Here is a 20528-nt window from a genome sequence, read left to right on the forward strand (position 1 = left end):
TTATTGAATTATAATTACAATTAGTTCATAATTATTTATTTATAATTACAATTAGTTCTTAATAATCGATTTATAATAATAGTGGAAATATAGCAGACTATTTTCCGCTAAAAAACAACAACCCCTCCCATTGATAGCGCGCCGTACAATTTGAGAAACACTGTCTTAGATGCATTCCCGTTCAAGCAAAAGTTAGGACTGCAAAACGAGAGGGAAAAAAAATCCCAGTAACTAGTCTAGATCTAAAACCCCAATTTGTTACAGAAAGCTTGGTCTCTAGCCGTGTCAGTAAAGTGTACTGTGCCTTCAATCCATCTCGTCTGTCGTATCGATTTTTACACTTCCTTTTTAATTGAAGAAACTTAATTTGGTATACAGTGTAATAATAAGTCAATTCAAATCTAAGAGACTAAAAGACGTCTACAGCTTTCTTAGATTATTATTTTATTTTTAAAGACTTTTTCTATGGTAAATTTATCGATTTACAAACAAATGTTTTGATTTTAAAGCCACGGTATTAATTTAACAGCAATTATATTGATTAACAAAAGTTGTATTAGACATGGTGTCTTAAATTAATGCACAAGTCGGTTTATTATAAAATATGTAGGTCACAGTGGAGTCGTAGGTCCAAGTGACATACTGAATCCTTCTTAGTTATAAGGAATCAAAGTCGATGCCTTTATAATTTTACTTACATTATTGGTAGGCCTACTTATTAAATGGTTGGAAACTATTTTCCTGCAAGAACAAAAACAAACTTACTCTTTTGATTTATGCTTCAAACAAACGTATTAATATAGCTTTTATATAGCGCTACTTTCATGCTTATAGCATGCTCAGAGCGCTTTTGGTCCAATCTCATTTGTGGACCGGTGGGGGGGAGGGGGTATCTAGGAGTTGGTTTTCCGTGCTGCCTTTAGGCGCTCAGTAAACACAACTCTGCCCGAGTCGGGTGTCGAGCCTCGAGCCCTTGGCTTCTCGACCACGCTTCCCACTGACTCTTTTGATTTATGTTTCAAACAGACTTACTGTTTTGATTTATGTTTCAAACAGACTTACTGTTTTGATTTATGTTTCAAACAGACTTACTCTTTTGATTTATGTTTCAAACAGACTTACTCTTTTGATTTATGTTTCAAACAGACTTACTGTTTTGATTTATGTTTCAAACAGACTTACTGTTTTGATTTATGTTTCAAACAGACTTACTCTTTTGATTTATGTTTCAAACAGACTTACTCTTTTGATTTATGTTTCAAACAGACTTACTGTTTTGATTTATGTTTCAAACAGACTTACTGTTTTGATTTATGTTTCAAACAGACTTACTCTTTTGATTTATGTTTCAAACAGACTTACTCTTTTGATTTATGTTTCAAACAGACTTACTCTTTTGATTTATGTTTCTCTGCGACTTTCCATACCAAATGTTGAGGCTGGACTGGGATGAGATCCTCCAATGATCGCTTAGGATTGTATTCACACACTAAGGCATAGTCATCTTTCTTGCAGGTCAAACTGAAAGCAGTTCATTACATTAAATACTAGACTCGAGTTGAATAACTCAATCAGTATAAGTGTACTTGTAAAGTCAACTTCTGATGAGGTTTACAGCCGTTCAGGAAAACTCACTAATGCAAGAGAAGGCAAAATGTAACTAGTCAGGACTTCTCTTTTGTAATTACTAATAGGTTACCGATGGGGCAAAGTTAACTGCAATTTGCAATGAGTTCTAGTTTTGGTAGATTGTCCAACTCTAAACAACTGTCTTCATAATTTATTTTTTTTAGAATAGGCAAAATAGATTTGAAGTACTTGCTGGACTAGTGACAGATGAAACCCTTGAGCAGCACTGCCTCACTCTCCAAGAGATATGGACAAGCACATGTACAGACGTCCTAGGCAGGAACACGAAACAACACAAGCAATGACTGTCTGCGGAGACATGGGTCAAAGTCCAGGAACGGAAAGAGCTAAATGAAAAGATAAACCAATGCCAGAAGGAAGAGCAAAATGCTAATATTAGAGCCCAGTATGGTGCAGTAAACAAGTCTGTAAGAAAGAATACAAGAGATGACAAAAACCGCTTCCTTCATGAAATGACAGTTGATGCAGAAAAGGCAGCAGAACAAAGAGACATGAAAAGGTTGTACGACATAACAAGAACCTTAGCAGGAAGAAATACCAACACCAACAAGCCAGTGAAAGACAAACAAGGAAAGATTATCACCAGTGATGTTGGACAGAAGGATAGATGGGCCGAACACTTTCAAGAAATTTTGAACCAACATCCTCCTGAATCGATTCCGGACATTTCCCCAGCAACAGAAGAAATGAATGTTAACACAGGTCCTCCTACTAAAAGGGAGATCATCAAGGCCATCAAGAATGCAAAAAAGGGAAAGGCGCCAGGCCCAGATGGTATACCAGTAGAGGCACTAAAAGCAGACCCAAAAATATCAGCTAAAATGCTACATCCACTGCTATGCAAGATTTGGGAACAAGAACAGGTCCCTAAAATCTGGAAACTGTGTTATCTAATTAAATTACCCCAAAAAGGTGACCTTACTCAATGCAACAACTGTTGAGGAATCATGTTACTGTCAACCCTTAGCAAGGTCTTAACTAGGATAATACAGGAACGCCTAAAAGATGCCCTAGACAAAAGACTAAGACCAGACCAGGCTGGATTCCGTAAAGAGAAATCATGCACTGACCACATTGCTACACTACGTATTATCATAGAACAATCTATCGAGTGGCAATCTCCTCTGTACATGACTTTTGTTGATTTGGAGAAAGCCTTCGATATTGACAGAGACATAATCAGGAGACTGATAAATCACTACGGAATTCCAACAAAATTCACCAATATAATTAAACAGTTATAAGATGACTCATCATGTCAAGTAATACACAACGGTAAGCTGATCAACCCTTTTCAAGTAAAAACAGGAGTAAGACAGGGATGTATGCTTTCGCCCTTGATATTTGTGCTGGTGATTGATTGGGTCATGAGACAGTCTTAGATAATAAAAGCGTCATACAATGGACACTAACACAACATTTAGAGGACCTGGATTTCGCCGATGACATCTGCCTCCTCTCCCATACACAACAAAATGCTCAGACCAAACTGACCAGACTCTCAGAATAGCGAAAAAGACTGGACTTCTAATCAACAAAAAAAAAAACAGAAGTTATGAGGATCAACAACAGACAAGAGAACCTAATCATACTACAGGGAGAGAATATCCTTGATACGGACCACTTCACTTATGTGGAAAGTAGAGTTGATAAAGACGGCGGAGCTGATGATGATATACTAATTCGGATCAATAAAGCTAATTTTGCCTTTTCAACTCTTCAAACTATCTGGCGCTCCAAAGCACTATCTCTACATAACAAAATACGAATCTATAATACAAACGTTAAGTCTGTCCTTCTATACGGTTCAGAAACTTGGAGAGTCACTAAAACAAATATGGAAAAGCTCCAGACCTTTGTTAACAGATGCCTACGTGGCAAGAAAAGATAACTACTATCGATTTGTGGGAGAGAACTAGGCAAAAGCCCATACCCCAAGACATCACAAAACGAAAATGGAGCTGGATAGGACACACCCTGCGAAAACCAGCTACCAATATTGCAAGGCAGGCACTTGACTGGAACCCACAAGGAAAGAGGAAAGTGGGCAGACCCAAGCAAACTTGGAAGAGGTCAGTCATCAGTGAAGCTGAGGGTACTAGAATGACATGGGAGCAGCAGGTGAAGAAAGCTGCTCAGAATCGAGTTCGGTGGAGAGGTGTGGTTGCAGCCCTATGCTCCCCTGGGAGAACACAGGATTAAGTAAGTAAGTAATAGGCTACCGATGGGGCAAAGTTAACTGAAATTTGCAATGAGTCCTATTTTTGGTAGATTGTCTAACTCTAAACAACTGTCTTCATAAAGTTTTTTTTAGAATAGGCAAATTATTATTATTAAAACGAAACCTACATAAATCTATGTTCATACCAAAACTGTGTTACTCCTAGGAATATAACAGGAATGTATAGTAGTGCAGACGATAAATGTCTATTGAAATGTTTAGTATTCAGTTTACATTTGGTAGTATGACTATTACCTTTTGTTCAACAAATCTTTTCTTAGTTGAAGGATAATGAAATGCCTGAAAAAGATGTGCACAAAACGTTCATCTATGAGGAATGCAGGACAACAAGAATTATTCTAAAATAGTTGGCTTCTAAATGCTTCAAACAAAAATCTTTATTTTAATTCATGAATCTGTACAATAGTCATATATTATTTACATCTCTAGTTTATGCTTTGTACAATAGTTTTTAAAGGGGTGGGGTAGGAGAAGGGGAGATTACTTTCAAACATTGTCTGTAGGGTACATAAAGATGTCCCTCACTATTCAATCTGTGATAAACCCAAGGGAGAGAAATTAGAAATCTCTATACACTGTAAAATGGTAAAATGATCTACTACGTGTTTTAAACTTGCTTTACACTAATATCTAGTATTAAGTACATGTACTATTATATATGGTTTTTTTTTTACATTTTATATTGCAATGGGCGCTAGGGGAGCAGGGGGGGCCAATACCTGTGTGATTTGCATGATGGGGGAGACCTGTTTTTATCGAAAATATGTTAGCGTGTACAATGTTGTGCTTGCTTCCAAATGTTGCATCCTACATTGCACTCCACATCGCCCTAGGTTCGAAGACCTAGCCTTTATGTCTTACCGTGTAATGCTGTCTAACTTTGAAATATCGTCCGGATAAAACTTTAAAGCGAAATCAAACTCCCATTTCAGATCTAAAACAAATGAAATAAATAAAATAATAATGCATAAATATGAATTTTAAAATCCCAGGAAAATAAATGACCTCAATTCTAGTTTAGTGTGAAGTAGATTGATATGCAGTTTCATGCGTCATAGAACTTACATTTTCCCCTTGATCTATCTTTTCTATCTTAACTTATCTATCTTATATCTACCTTATCTATCTTATATCTATCTTACTTTATCTATCTTATCTATCTTATCTAATTCACACTTCTAATGATATTGCACAATCTTTACAAATATTTTAAATATACCGTGACTACTAAACGTATGGTAGACTAAATCATTGAGAATGTGGACCAGATAATATTCTTCTAACAAAATAATGAAATACTAATTCATGCCCTTCGTAAAATTATTTTAGAGTCTGGTAGATACGCTTCTTAAAGAAGCCTGGCTACATATCACACTACAAGCCTGGCTACATATCACACTACAACTCTCGGTACACATCACACTACAGGTCTGGATACATATCACACTACAACTCTCGGTACACATCACACTACAGGTCTGGATACATATCACACTACAAGTCTGTGTACATATCACACTACAGGTCTGGATACATATCACACTACAACTCTCGGTACACATCACACTACAGGTCTGGATACATATCACACTACAACTCTCGGTACACATCACACTACAGGTCTGGATACATATCACACTACAACTCTCGGTACACATCACACTACAAGCCTGGCTACATATCACACTACAACTCTCGGTACATATCACACTACAAGCCTGGCTACATATCACACTACAACTCTCGGTACACATCACACTACAGGTCTGGATACATATCACACTACAACTCTCGGTACACATCACACTACAGGTCTGGATACATATCACACTACAAGTCTGTGTACATATCACACTACAGGTCTGGATACATATCACACTACAACTCTCGGTACACATCACACTACAGGTCTGGATACATATCACACTACAACTCTCGGTACACATCACACTACAAGCCTGGCTACATATCACACTACAACTCTCGGTACATATCACACTACAAGCCTGGCTACATATCACACTACAACTCTCGGTACACATCACACTACAGGTCTGGATACATATCACACTACAACTCTCGGTACACATCACACTACAGGTCTGGATACATATCACACTACAAGTCTGTGTACATATCACACTACAGGTCTGGATACATATCACACTACAACTCTCGGTACACATCACACTACAGGTCTGGATACATATCACACTACAACTCTCGGTACACATCACACTACAGGTCTGGATACATATCACACTACAACTCTCGGTACACATCACACTACAAGCCTGGCTACATATCACACTACAACTCTCGGTACATATCACACTACAAGCCTGGCTACATATCACACTACAACTCTCGGTACACATCACACTACAAGCCTGGCTACATATCACACTACAACTCTCGGTACATATCACACTACAAGCCTGGCTACATATCACACTACAACTCTCGGTACACATCACACTACAAGCCTGGCTACATATCACACTACAACTCTCGGTACACATCACACTACAAGCCTGGCTACATATCACACTACAACTCTCGGTACACATCACACTACAGGTCTGGATACATATCACACTACAACTCTCGGTACACATCACACTACAGGTCTGGATAAATATCACACTACAAGTCTGGGTACACATCACACTACAGGTCTGGATACATATCACACTACAAGTCTGGGTACACATCACACTACAGGTCTGGATACATATCACACTACAGGTCTGGGTACACATCACACTACGGGTCTGGATACATATCACACTACAACTCTCGGTACACATCACACTACAGGTCTGGATACATATCACACTACAAGTCTGGGTACACATCACACTACAGGTCTGGATACATATCACACTACAAGTCTGGGTACACATCACACTACGGGTCTGGATACATATCACACTACAACTCTCGGTACACATCACACTACAGGTCTGGATACATATCACACTACAAGTCTGGGTACACATCACACTACAGGTCTGGATACATATCACACTACAACTCTCGGTACACATCACACTACAGGTCTGGATACATATCACACTACAAGTCTGGGTACACATCACACTACAGGTCTGGATACATATCACACTACAACTCTCGGTACACATCACACTACAGGTCTGGATACATATCACACTACAAGTCTGGGTACACATCACACTACAGGTCTGGATACATATCACGCTAGATCTACAAGCCTGGGTACATATCACACTAAATCTACAAGTCTGGATAATATCAAGTCTGGTACTATAACAAATCCAAAATTATTATTAGTAGTATATGTGAATTAGTATATTAACAGATCACTAGTACTTTCAATGTAGTCCAAATCTTAAGCATATTTGATGTGGTCTCTTAAAATATTCTACTAAAAACATGTCATGGTTCTAAATGTCATGGTTCTTACTTTTGTTTTGTACTGAGATCCTCTTGTGAAGTTTCAACCAAGGCTGAAAGTCAAGTCACAAAAGTGTTAATGGTAAATAGTACTTCCTTAAAATAGTAATAAGGGTATATCGAAGAGTATTTTTTTTTTTGTAGTTGCTGTCAAGAACTTGGCATATATCTTCGTGTGCAATTTGTACAATGAATTTCTACTAAACAGTTTGAAATGAGTGACGGAAGACTAAAATAACAACAAAACTGATCTCGCAGCGAGCGGCCCACATTCACTTCTTGTTCGTGTATTCCTCCTGTAGATTTAGGTTACATGCCTAGAAGATTTAGTGAAGATTCAATTAATATATGGCGAAGAACATTGAAATTTGCTCATACATTTAATACAATTTTAAAATGGTTAATACCTCTAAAAATTATCTGGTTGATTTGGAAAAAAATAATTAAATTTTAGATTCTGTTCAAGCTTGTGGTATCTCAGTCAACATAGCCAGAACTGCCACCTAACTAGCCAACAAAACAGAACTGCCACCTAACTAGCCAACAAAACAGAACTGCCACCTAACTAGCCAACAAAACAGAACTGCCACCTAACTAGCCAACAAAACAGAACTGCCACCTAACTAGCCAATAAAACAGAACTGCCACCTAACTAGCCAGAAAAAACAGAACTGCCACCTAACTAGCAAACAAAACAGAACTGCCACCTAACTAGCAAACAAAACAGAACTGCCACCTAACTAGCAAACAAAACAGAACTGCCACCTAACTAGCAAACAAAACAGAACTGCCACCTTACTAGCAAACAAAACATAACTGCCACCTAACTAGCAAACAAAACAGAACTGCCACCTAACTAGCAAACAAAACAGAACTGCCACCTTACTAGCAAACAAAACATAACTGCCATCTAACTAGCAAACAAAACAGAACTGCCACCTAACTAGCAAACAAAACAGAACTGCCACCTAACTAGCCAACAAAACAGAACTGCCACCTTACTAGCAAACAAAACATAACTGCCATCTAACTGTCAAACAAAACAGAACTGCCATCTAACTAGCAAACAAAACAGCACTGCCACCTAACTGACAAACAAAACATAACTGCCACCTAACAAGCAAACAAAACAGAACTGCCACCTAACTAGCCAAAAAAACAGAACTGCCATCTAACTAGCAAACAAAACAGCACTGCCACCTAACAAGCAAACAAAAAAGAACTGCCACCTAACAAGCAAACAAAACAGAACCGCCACCTAACTGGCAAACAAAACATAACTGCCATCTAACTGGCAAACAAAACATAACTGCCATCTAACTAGGCTACTAAACAAAACAGAACTGCCACCTTACTAGCAAACAAAACAGAAATACCACCTAACAAGCAAAAAAAAAACAGAAATGCCACCTAACTTTATAACCAGAATGAGTGATACCCAAACTACGCCCATTGACACTGTGATATCATAGACTTCTGTCCACAATGCATTATGTTTCTGTTGGACAGTAAAGACTTAATTAACCCCCTCCTCCACCCCCCCAACAAACTTAAATCCAAAAGTGTGCGCCTTTATAGATCAGTTTCAAAACTTAATTCAAAATAGAATAAGATACATTTAAACAAGTCAAAGCAAAACTTCAATATTAAAAAAAACACACTATCATTAAGTTATTGCTTTCTCATAAATCAAGAGTACAAACACACCACACTTCAAACAAGAAACGTGTACCCTATATTATACCAGTTACACATGATATCAGACTTTGGAATACGCCGGGTGGTACCTATAAAGGGGTGAAAGCCAAGTGTCAATATCTAAACACTTTGCTGGTGGCTAGTGTAACAGCCTGAGGAGGCTGTGGCTAGTGTGACAGCCTGAGGAGGCTGTGGCTAGTGTAACAGCCTGAGGAGGCTGTGGCTAGTGTGACAGCCTGTGGAGGCTGTGGCTAGTGTGACAGCCTGAGGAGGCTGTGGCTAGTGTAACAGCCTGAGGAGGCTGTGGCTAGTGTGACAGCCTGAGGAGGCTGTGGCTAGTGTAACAGCCTGAGGAGGCTGTGGCTAGTGTGACAGCCTGAGGAGGCTGTGGCTAGTGTGACAGCCTGAGGAGGCTGTGGCTAGTGTAACAGCCTGAGGAGGCTGTGGCTAGTGTAACAGCCTGAGGAGGCTGTGGCTAGTGTGACAGCCTGAGGAGGCTGTGGCTAGTGTAACAGCCTGAGGAGGCTGTGGCTAGTGTAACAGCCTGAGGAGGCTGTGGCTAGTGTAACAGCCTGAGGAGGCTGTGGCTAGTGTGACAGCATGAGGAGGCTGTGGCTAGTGTAACAGCCTGATGAGGCTGTGGCTAGTGTAACAGCATGAGGAGGCTGTGGCTAGTGTGACAGCATGAGGAGGCTGTGGCTAGTGTAACAGCCTGAGGAGGCTGTGGCTAGTGTGACAGCATGAGGAGGCTGTGGCTAGTGTAACAGCCTGAGGAGGCTGTGGCTAGTGTAACAGCATGAGGAGGCTGTGGCTAGTGTAACAGCCTGAGGAGGCTGTGGCTAGTGTGACAGCCTGAGGAGGCTGTGGCTAGTGTGACAGCATGAGGAGGCTGTGGCTAGTGTAACAGCGCTGAGGAGGCTGTGGCTAGTGTGACAGCCTGAGGAGGCTGTGGCTAGTGTGACAGCATGAGGAGGCTGTGGCTAGTGTAACAGCGCTGAGGAGGCTGTGGCTAGTGTGACAGCCTGAGGAGGCTGTGGCTAGTGTGACAGCCTGAGGAGGCTGTGGCTAGTGTGACAGCATGAGGAGGCTGTGGCTAGTGTAACAGTGCTGAGGAGGCTGTGGCTAGTGTAACAGCGCTGAGGAGGCTGTGGCTAGTGTGACAGCCTGAGGAGAGGCTTCGAGTTCAAGTCGTACAACTTTTTTTTGAGAAAATGTATTTTTAAAGGCGATCACGTGACATTTACAGGATATCCCCTTCTTTCTCTCCCCCACCCATACTTTTTCCCAACTGGTCTAGACAAGTGATAGGATCATAGCGCATTGAGAAAGTGATAGGATCATAGCGCAGTGAGAAAGTGATAGGATCATAGCGCAGTGAGAAAGTGATAGGATCATAGCGCAGTGAGAAAGTGATAGGATCATAGCGCATTGAGAAAGTAATAGGATCATAGCGCATAGCGCAGTGAGAAAGTAATAGGATCATAGCGCATAGCGCAGTGAGAAAGTGATAGGATCATAGCGCATTGAGAAAGTGATAGGATCATAGCGCATAGCGCAGTGAGAAAGTGATAGGATCATAGCGCATAGCGCAGTGAGAAAGTGATAGGATCATAGCGCATAGCGCAGTGAGAAAGTGATAGGATCATAGCGCAGTGAGAAAGTGATAGGATCATAGCGCATAGCACATTGAGAAAGTGATAGGATCATAGCACATTGAGAAAGTGATAGGATCATAGCGCAGTGAGAAAGTGATAGGATCATAGCGCATAGCGCAGTGAGAAAGTGATAGGATCATAGCGCATAGCGTATTGAGAAAGTGATAGGATCATAGCGCAGTGAGAAAGTGATAGGATCATAGCGCAGTGAGAAAGTGATAGGATCATAGCGCATAGCGCAGTGAGAAAGTGATAGGATCATAGCGCATAGCACATTGAGAAAGTGATAGGATCATAACACATTGAGAAAGTGATAGGATCATAGCGCATAGCGCAGTGAGAAAGTGATAGGATCATAGCGCATAGCGCAGTGAGAAAGTGATAGGATCATAGCGCATAGCGCAGTGAGAAAGTGATAGGATCATAGCGCATAGCGCAGTGAGAAAGTGATAGGATCATGGCGCATTGAGAAAGTGATAGGATCATAGCACATTGAGAAAGTGATAGGATCATAGCGCAGTGAGAAAGTGATAGGATCATAGCGCATAGCGCAGTGAGAAAGTGATAGGGTCATAGCGTAGTGAGAAAGTGATAGGATCATAGCGTAGTGAGAAAGTGATAGGATCATAGCGCATTAAGAAAGTGATAGGATCATAGCGCAGTGAGAAAGTGATAGGATCATGGCGCATTGAGAAAGTGATAGGATCATAGCACATTGAGAAAGTGATAGGATCATAGCACATTGAGAAAGTGATAGGATCATAGCACATTGAGAAAGTGATAGGATCATAGCGCATAGCGCAGTGAGAAAGTGATAGGATCATAGCGCATAGCGCAGTGAGAAAGCTAAAAGCATCCAATTGCGCTAAACAAAAACAATCCGTAATAATATTTCTTATCGCACCGATTCAGTCTTGTTCGTCTAGATCTAATACAAATTTAATTACATGACTGATCCAAGCTAATTGATACAATTACACTTAATATAAGCTTTGATTTTGTAAAAAAAATCTTTTTTATTATATTTTTCTTGTAATGTGATGAGTTTAGGGATAAATAGTAGCCTACTACTACACTGTATGGAATCCATGTGGGAGCACAGGCGATTTTAATTGCTTTTTGTAATGATTGGGTAAAACATTCATTTTATCTATAACAGTGTCTCTTAACCTGTGGAGCTGCGATTCTCAAACTGTGTCAAGAAAATGATAGATTTGCACAGAAAATTTAATATGTATGTACAGTATTATTCTATACTCAGCTATGAAAATGTTTACGTTGACTCCAAGTATGATATTGAATATTCATCTAACAATCGTCCGATCAGCGGTGCCACTATTGTCGGTGCGGTTAGCTCATGTTGTGACCCCCCCCCCCCTCCATACACCCCCCCAAAGAAAACTGTAAGCAAGAACGTTAAGAGAACAAGTCTACTACATTGATGTCCAAAACAAGTCCACTACATTGATGTCCAAAACAAGTCTACTACATTGATGTCCAAAACAAGTCCACTACATTGATGTCCAAAACAAGTCCACTACATTGATGTCCAAAACAAGTCCACTACATTGATGTCCAAAACAAGTCCACTACATTGATGTCCAAAACAAGTCCACTACATTGATGTCCAAAACAAGTCCACTACATTGATGTCCAAAACAAGTCCACTACATTGATGTCCAAAACAAGTCCACTACATTGATGTCCAAAACAAGTCCACTACATTGATGTCCAAAACAAGTCCACTACATTGATGTCCAAAACAAGTCCACTACATTGATGTCCAAAACAAGTCCACTACATTGATGTCCAAAACAAGTCCACTACATTGATGTCCAAAACAAGTCCACTACATTGATGTCCAAAACAAGTCCACTACATTGATGTCCAAAACAAGTCCACTACATTGATGTCCAAAACAAGTCCACTACATTGATGTCCAAAACAAGTCTACTACATTGATGTCCAAAACAAGTCTACTACATTGATGTCCAAAACAAGTCCACTACATTGATGTCCTAAGATTTCCTCTGCACTGTCTGCAGCCCCCCTTTTTATTATTAAATTTAAAACATTAATAGTTTCAAATGTTCAAATAGTAACAGACAGACAATATCACCAACCTTTGTTTTTAAATGGCCCACGTATTTAGTGGCAGTGGTGTCCTTGTCCCTTTCGTCAGAGTAGGTCAAGCCAAAGTAGTCCTTCTCACTGAGACATAGATGTTCGCACACTTTATTGAACAAAGCACTGCCAAAGGTGTCTTCCTGCGAGCACAAAATATAGACCAACCCAATGCATTTATTTGTACCAATCGTTATCTGTATTAGATAGTTCAGCCTATCAAACATAGATCTAGTCAAAGTCATAAAGATAATTAGATAGTTCAGCCAATCAAACATAGATCTAGTCAAAGTCATAAAGATAATTAGATAGTTCAGCCTATCAAACATAGATCTAGTCAAAGTCATAAAGATAATTAGATAGTTCAGCCTATCAAACATAGATCTAGTCAAAGTCATAAGACAAAAATAGCAGGGGAGTAGCTAGGGATTTGGGGGCCAGGGGGGGATTGACCTCTTTGGGGGCCCCTTGCATTTTGACATTAGACATCATGACATGAGATAATGTACTTGACCAGAATTCCAGATAAGCAAAAAAAAATCATAATTTTCCACTGCACGAAGAAGATTCTGTGCACTGCTTCTAGTGTCCATTCTTCTTTCAGTTGTTGATTCAGAAAGTTTCTCCAACAGCTTGATGATTTTGTCGAGATGCAAGGAAACTGCCGACGTAGCTTTTTCTCTTGTGGACCACCATGTATTACTCTCCTTTTTTAAACTCCAGGCTCCAGCTTCTTTCAGTTTGGCCCATCTCTGGGGTGAATTGGAAAAAAAAGTTGTACAGTTCCAAAAAAAAGGTGACAATTGCTGAATTTATCTCAGCAGAATGAAGAGCTGCCAGGTTCAGAGAGTGATTATCACAGTTCAGAAATGTTGCCTTTGGATTTATGTCAAAGAGACGTTTCTGCAAACTGGCTTTACTTTCCCAACAATTGATTCCCTAACTTTATTGCCCATCAAGTTTATGAACTCATTTTTAATTTCTGGTGACAAATAATGTGTCTTCCCATATTCGATTCTATGTAAGTGGTGTTTCGTAACTTCATCAAATTCTGCAAGAAATTTCAAAGATGCTAGGAAGTTCCCAGGATTGGGTGAATTCAGTTTTTCGTTGTGACCTTGTAAGCTTGAGTTTGTTTTGCAAAGTACTTAATAGTTCCTGCTACACGCTTCAGAATTTCTCTCCAATACTGCTGATTTTTCAAAATTTGGCATGAAACATATGTGAAAGTTCATCTGGTTCTGCCTTAAGCTTTTCTTCTTCTAACTTCCACTTAAAAAAAAGCTTGTATGTGATGGACTCCTTCTTCATGTTCTTTCAATCTCTCAGGTTTCTTCCATTTGGTGAAACCAACTCCAGGTTTGCTCAATGCACTAGATGTCTTTTCTGATGCCTCAGAAAACAGTACACATGCAAAACAAAATAGACATCCAAAGTGTGGAGAGAAGAGGAGCCAAGATTGGTTGCAAATTTCTCCTGTTGGAAGCTTTCTAGTAAACCATGATGTCAAATTTCGTGATTTATTTTGGGTAAACTCTACTGGAAACAAATACCGTTCATCTTTGTTTTGGAAAAATAAGCTACCCTGTAAGTGAATTTTGCTCACAAATCCTCAGATAAAATTAAAGGTAGGATATATCCGAAGTCTTTGTACTTAATTACAGCGTCTTCCACTTCTGGAGAAAGTGATTTTGGAAGACCATCACTTGACTCATCATCACTTACTTCAGATGTTTTCTCTGATTGGTAAAAAGGTATTCTTCTGGAGTCTCTTCAGCACTACTTCTCTCATAAAGAGACATTTTCACTTCTTCGACTGCTGTATCTTTGTATGAGTCATCTGAATAGTGATACTTTTCTTCCAGTCGCCTTTGTTTTCAGTGCTTATATCAGGTTTCTTCTTAAATGATAAGGATGATGAAATAAACTACCCTATATAACAAGTTACATCCTGAGAGTAGCACGGCACTAGTCAGCACTATGGAAGCTACTCCTTGAAATTGAGAGTAACCCCGCACGTAAAGTGTTAATAACCTGTGTGGAAAACATACAACAGGGTCACTAACTTATATAACAACGTGAAAAGCAAGATTACATGGCAGTGACGTAATATTTAATTTTGTTTAAAAATTTCAGATACTCATTTGGGGGCCCCCCTCAAGTGCGGGCCGGGAGGATCTTCAAATTCTCCCCTCTCCTCTCCCCACCCTAGCTACGCCACTGTAAAATAGTATTGCTAACTCAATATTTAGAAGAACTCATTTAAAATTATATAATATGATTGAAAAATCAGGCAAGCACTTCAAGAGAAATATTCGCAGCTCTATATTTTAACGAACGTGGATTAGTAGGGCTACACTTGTGTGATGTCGTGGATTAGTAGGGCTACACTTGTGTGATGTCGTGGATTAGTAGGGCTACACATGTGTGATGTCGTGAATTAGTAGGACTACACATGTGTGATGTCATGAATTAGTAGGACTACACATGTGTGATGTGGATTAGTATGGCTACACTTGTGTGATGTCGTGGATTAGTAGGGCTACACTTGTGTGATGTGGTGGATTGGTAGGTCTACACTTGTGTGATGTGGATTAGTAGGGCTACACTTGTGTGATGTCGTGAATTAGTAGGACTACACATGTGTGATGTGGATTAGTATGGCTACACTTGTGTGATGTGGTAGACTGGTAGGTCTACACTTGTGTGATGTGGATTAGTAGGGCTACACTTGTGTGATGTGGTAGACTGGTAGGTCTACACTTGTGTGATGTGGATTAGTAGGGCTACACATGTGTGATGTGGATTAGTAGGGCTACACTTGTGTGATGTCGTGGATAAGTAGGGCTACACATGTGTGATGTGGTGGATTGGTAGGGCTACACTTGTGTTATGTCGTGGATTAGTAGGGCTACACATGTGTGATGTGGTGGATTGGAAAGGCTACACATGTGTGATGTCATGGGTTAGTAGGGCTCCACTTGTGTGATGTGGATTAGTAGGGCTACACATGTGTGATGTCGTGGATTGGAAAGGCTACACATGTGTGATGTCATGGGTTAGTAGGGCTACACATGTGTGATGTCGTGGATTGGAAAGGCTACACATGTGTGATGTCATGGGTTAGTAGGGCTCCACTTGTGTGATGTGGATTAGTAGGGCTACACATGTGTGATGTCATTGGGTTAGTAGGGCTCCACTTGTGTGATGTGGATTAGTAGGGCTACACATGTGTGATGTCATGGGTAAGTAGGGCTCCACTTGTGTGATGTCGTGGATTGGAAAGGCTACACATGTGTGATGTGGATTAGTAGGACTACACTTGTGTGATGTGGATTAGTAGGGCTACACATGTGTGATGTCGTGGATTGGAAAGGCTACACATGTGTGATGTCATGGGTTAGTAGGGCTACACTTGTGTGATGTGGATTAGTAGGGCTACACATGTGTGATGTCATGGGTTAGTATGGCTCCACTTGTGTGATGTGGATTAGTAGGGCTACACTTGTGTGATGTGGTAGATTGGTAGGTCTACACTTGTGTGATGTGGATTAGTAGGGCTACACTTGTGTGATGTCGTGAATTAGTAGGACTACACATGTGTGATGTGGATTAGTATGGCTACACTTGTGTGATGTCGTGGATTAGTAGGGCTACACTTGTGTGATGTGGTAGACTGGTAGGTCTACACTTGTGTGATGTGGATTAGTAGGGCTACACATGTGTGATGTGGATTAGTAGGGCTACACTTGTGTGATGTCGTGGATAAGTAGGGCTACACATGTGTGATGTGGTGGATTGGAAAGGCTACACATGTGTGATGTCATGGGTTAGTAGGGCTCCACTTGTGTGATGTGGATTAGTAGGGCTACACATGTGTGATGTCATGGGTTAGTAGGGCTCCACTTGTGTGATGTGGATTAGTAGGGCTACACATGTGTGATGTCGTGGATTGGAAAGGCTACACATGTGTGATGTCATGGGTTAGTAGGGCTCCACTTGTGTGATGTGGATTAGTAGAGCTACACATGTGTGATGTCATGGGTTAGTAGGGCTCCACTTGTGTGATGTGGATTAGTAGGGCTACACATGTGTGATGTCATGGGTTAGTAGGGCTCCACTTGTGTGATGTGGATTAGTAGGGCTACACATGTGTGATGTCATGGGTTAGTAGGGCTCCACTTGTGTGATGTGGATTAGTAGGGCTACACATGTGTGATGTCATGGGTTAGTAGGGCTCCACTTGTGTGATGTGGATTAGTAGGGCTACACATGTGTGATGTCATGGGTTAGTAGGGCTCCACTTGTGTGATGTGGATTAGTAGGGCTACACATGTGTGATGTCATGGGTTAGTAGGGCTCCACTTGTGTGATGTGGATTAGTAGGGCTACACATGTGTGATGTCGTGGATTGGAAAGGCTACACATGTGTGATGTCATGGGTTAGTAGGGCTCCACTTGTGTGATGTGGATTAGTAGAGCTACACATGTGTGATGTCATGGGTTAGTAGGGCTCCACTTGTGTGATGTGGATTAGTAGGGCTACACATGTGTGATGTCATGGGTTAGTAGGGCTCCACTTGTGTGATGTGGATTAGTAGGGCTACACATGTGTGATGTCGTGGATTGGAAAGGCTACACATGTGTGATGTCATGGGTTAGTAGGGCTCCACTTGTGTGATGTGGATTAGTAGGGCTACACTTGTGTGATGTCGTGGATTGGTAGGTCTACACATGTGTGATGTGGATTGGTAGGTCTACACTAGTGCGATGTTACCCAAAAATAATATAAATTAACACTAAATTGGAAGATGTAAACTCAACACAACATTAACAAAGTTGTCAATAGAAACATAAGTGCGATGTAGTAAGTCTAGTTAGCAAAACTTCGTCAAATAAAGTTTTTAAAAAAATCATAGATAATGCATTTTGTTTTCGATATACCTTTTGTCTGTATCAGACATTCCTAATATTGGATATTGCAGCTGTCTAAAACTGTGAGCTGACCTAGAATTTTCTAAAACTATATCTACATAATAGATAAACAGATCGTCTCAATAAAATCTAACTAGTCACAAAAACGTTCGCTGATGAGATACTGTGATGATAAAGAAAAACATTTGAATTACTTACTGTCAAATAAGGGGGAGTAATTATCTTTTCTTTTGAAGGAAATGCTATTTATAAGCTATTAAAAAGTTCATTCACAGATTTCTTAAGGTGACAATTCCAACAACAACAAAAACACAACAGTTATAATACAAACAAGTTTTCACACATAAAAAAAGAAATGAAAGTGTCAATAAATAATTGATGGTGAAATCGATTGGAATAGTACAGAAATATTGGGTAGATCTCTTGAAATACTTATGAACTATTTACTTTAAAGGGTAGATCAATGCTTGTTCCATCCAATAAAGAAACACTGCACTGCTTCTCACTGGGTCTGGAGAATGACAAAGATCTACGTAATGACATTCTAGTTCCTTTTATTCCTGCCTGGAATGAACATTAAAATAGAATTATTGTGTAATACAATTTTCCACCTATTCAAAACTCAGCCATACAAAAGTTGATAATTAATAATATAAGGTAAGATAATTTCTATTTATCCAATCAAATGGAAATTCAATTTGACTACAATTGACAACATCAGCGTAACTACTGTACAATAACAATATAGATGCAAATACGAACGACATTCATACACGAAACACATACACACTCATAACAAGCACTTTATAAATTTCTATGTACTTCTCGATGACAACAGATGATCTTGTAACACTGACCGAAAGTGGGATGAAGGAGTTTTTAAATCTTTCTGTTTTAGTTCTAATGGAAAGGAGACGACCACTTCTTTTAGATCTTATGTAACAGTGGTTTTAATGAGTGCAGGTTATCTTTAAGAATCGTGAGTGTTTTGGAAAGGCATCTTTCATGAAAAAGCTCTTCAAGAGATGGTAGCTGTGTTTGAGTGATATACGATGTTTTTATAATGTCTATTTAGTCTAAGTCTTTGTGCCAGTGAAATATTACCATACCTGCAGTAAATACCATAATCAGTGAACGAAATTTAAAAAACTAAAGATATAAATATTATATCATTTATCAAAAGAGTCGAGAAATAATGGGGAGTATCCAGCCAAATCAATGGGGATTATCCAGCCAAATCAATGATGCTAAAAGTTTATTTTCTACAGTATAGCCTATAAAATAGAAGAAGTGAATACCAATGGACTCGAAATAACACATACTACTAAACAGACGTGGGGAGTAGTGGCTTGGTTTCCGAACCGGGGGTTCCGAGTTCGAATCCTGGTGAAGACTGAGATTTTTTTATTTCGGGATCTTTGGGCACCTGTGTGTTTAGTCAACTCAAATGGGCATCTGGCACTAGTTGGGGAAAAGTAAAGGCAGTTGGTTATTGTGCTGGCCACATGACACCCTCGTTAACTGTAGGCCATAAAAACAGATTACCTTTACATCATCTGCCCTATAGATCGCAAGGTCTGAAAGGGGAGCTTTACTTTACTTCATACAGCCAAATCAACAATGCTAAAAGATTGTCTTTTTTTTTTTTCAATTTTTTTTTCTGCCAGCATGATCTCCTCCTGTGGCTGATGACATTCTTACCGTCTATCCAAGAACTTATTCGACTAGCCAGCCACCCAGTGAAAGCATTCTCTGCGTCGTAAGTTTTATCTCAGGAGATGACAACAATCTGAATTCATAAGTAGATTTACTGGGGAATAAAGTAATGGTAGTTGATATTTTATTACAAAGCTTATATTAACTCCCTCTGGGTGGGATTTTGTACACTTTATTTCTTCTATTTCCCGTTCTCGGATCAAGTTGAAACTTTGCACAATTATACAATACACCTAAAAAAAACATGAATTAATTTTTTTCTTTTACCTGACAAAACAAGAATCAATTTTTTAAAAATTTAACCAATTAGTTAATTAATAATTGGTAATAAATTACTTTTTAGGTATCTCAAACAAGGAAAAGAAAGAGGACTTGATTGAAGTGGTGGTATAAGCTGAATTAGTCCCCTTTAATTAAACTTTTTTTACAAATTTAATTACATGACTGATCTAAACTATTTGATACACTTAATATAAGCTTTGTTGTGTTTTTTTTTTAAGTATTTCTTGCATTTTGCTTGTTTTTTTTTTCTTTTAAAAGTCTTTTCTCAGATACCCCCCCCCCCTCCTTTTTTTCCCCCTAAGTGATATGAACAAAGCACATTGAGCAAGCTAATGGCAATATGAACAAAGCACATTGAGCATGCTAATGGCAATATGAACAAAGCACATTGAGCAAGCTAATGGCAATATGAACAAAGCACATTGAGCAAGCTAATGGCATGAAATTGCGCTAAACATAATCAATTTGTAGAAATATTTCCAAGTGCTCAGATTGGTAGTCTAGATCTATTACAAACTAATTACATGATTGATTCAAAATAATTGATACTATTACACTTAATATAAGCTTTATTTTTTTTTAAATATTTGAACTCCATGGACTACTCACTGGACTAAGAGCAGCACTCGTTTCCCAATGTGTTACTCCATGAGGAAATATGTTTTAGAATGTTCTTCCACATTCAACTTGTCTTTCTGTCCAGCTGAAACATCTTTTATTTAATATGGAGTTGTTCATATTCTAATGAAACTGTAATGGCCACCACCTGAACACATACTAACCACACC

The 20528-nt window shown here is 39.4% G+C and overlaps 1 protein-coding gene across 5 annotated transcripts in view; it reads right to left on the reverse strand.

Moving 5' to 3' along the window:
• Positions 1-20528, reverse strand: part of LOC106050254 (uncharacterized) — a 75972-nt gene extending 55444 nt beyond the window's left edge. For 4 of the 5 annotated variants that reach the window (XM_056029699.1, XM_056029701.1, XM_056029698.1 and 1 more), the window contains exons 1-8: positions 20350-20528; positions 19444-19552; positions 18190-18306; positions 12807-12950; positions 7341-7383; positions 4754-4826; positions 4127-4171; positions 1393-1521 (exon numbers count right to left, since the gene is read on the reverse strand). In XM_056029699.1, the coding sequence (XP_055885674.1) occupies positions 1393-1521; positions 4127-4171; positions 4754-4826; positions 7341-7383; positions 12807-12950; positions 18190-18285 (530 nt within the window). In that variant the 5' untranslated portion in view covers positions 18286-18306; positions 19444-19552; positions 20350-20528. The remainder of the gene's footprint in view (positions 1-1392; positions 1522-4126; positions 4172-4753; positions 4827-7340; positions 7384-12806; positions 12951-18189; positions 18307-19443; positions 19553-20349) is intronic. The other variant, XM_056029697.1, reaches the window with a different exon arrangement.

This window comes from Biomphalaria glabrata, chromosome 5 (assembly GCF_947242115.1).
Source record: "Biomphalaria glabrata chromosome 5, xgBioGlab47.1, whole genome shotgun sequence".
NCBI lineage: Eukaryota > Metazoa > Mollusca > Gastropoda > Planorbidae > Biomphalaria > Biomphalaria glabrata.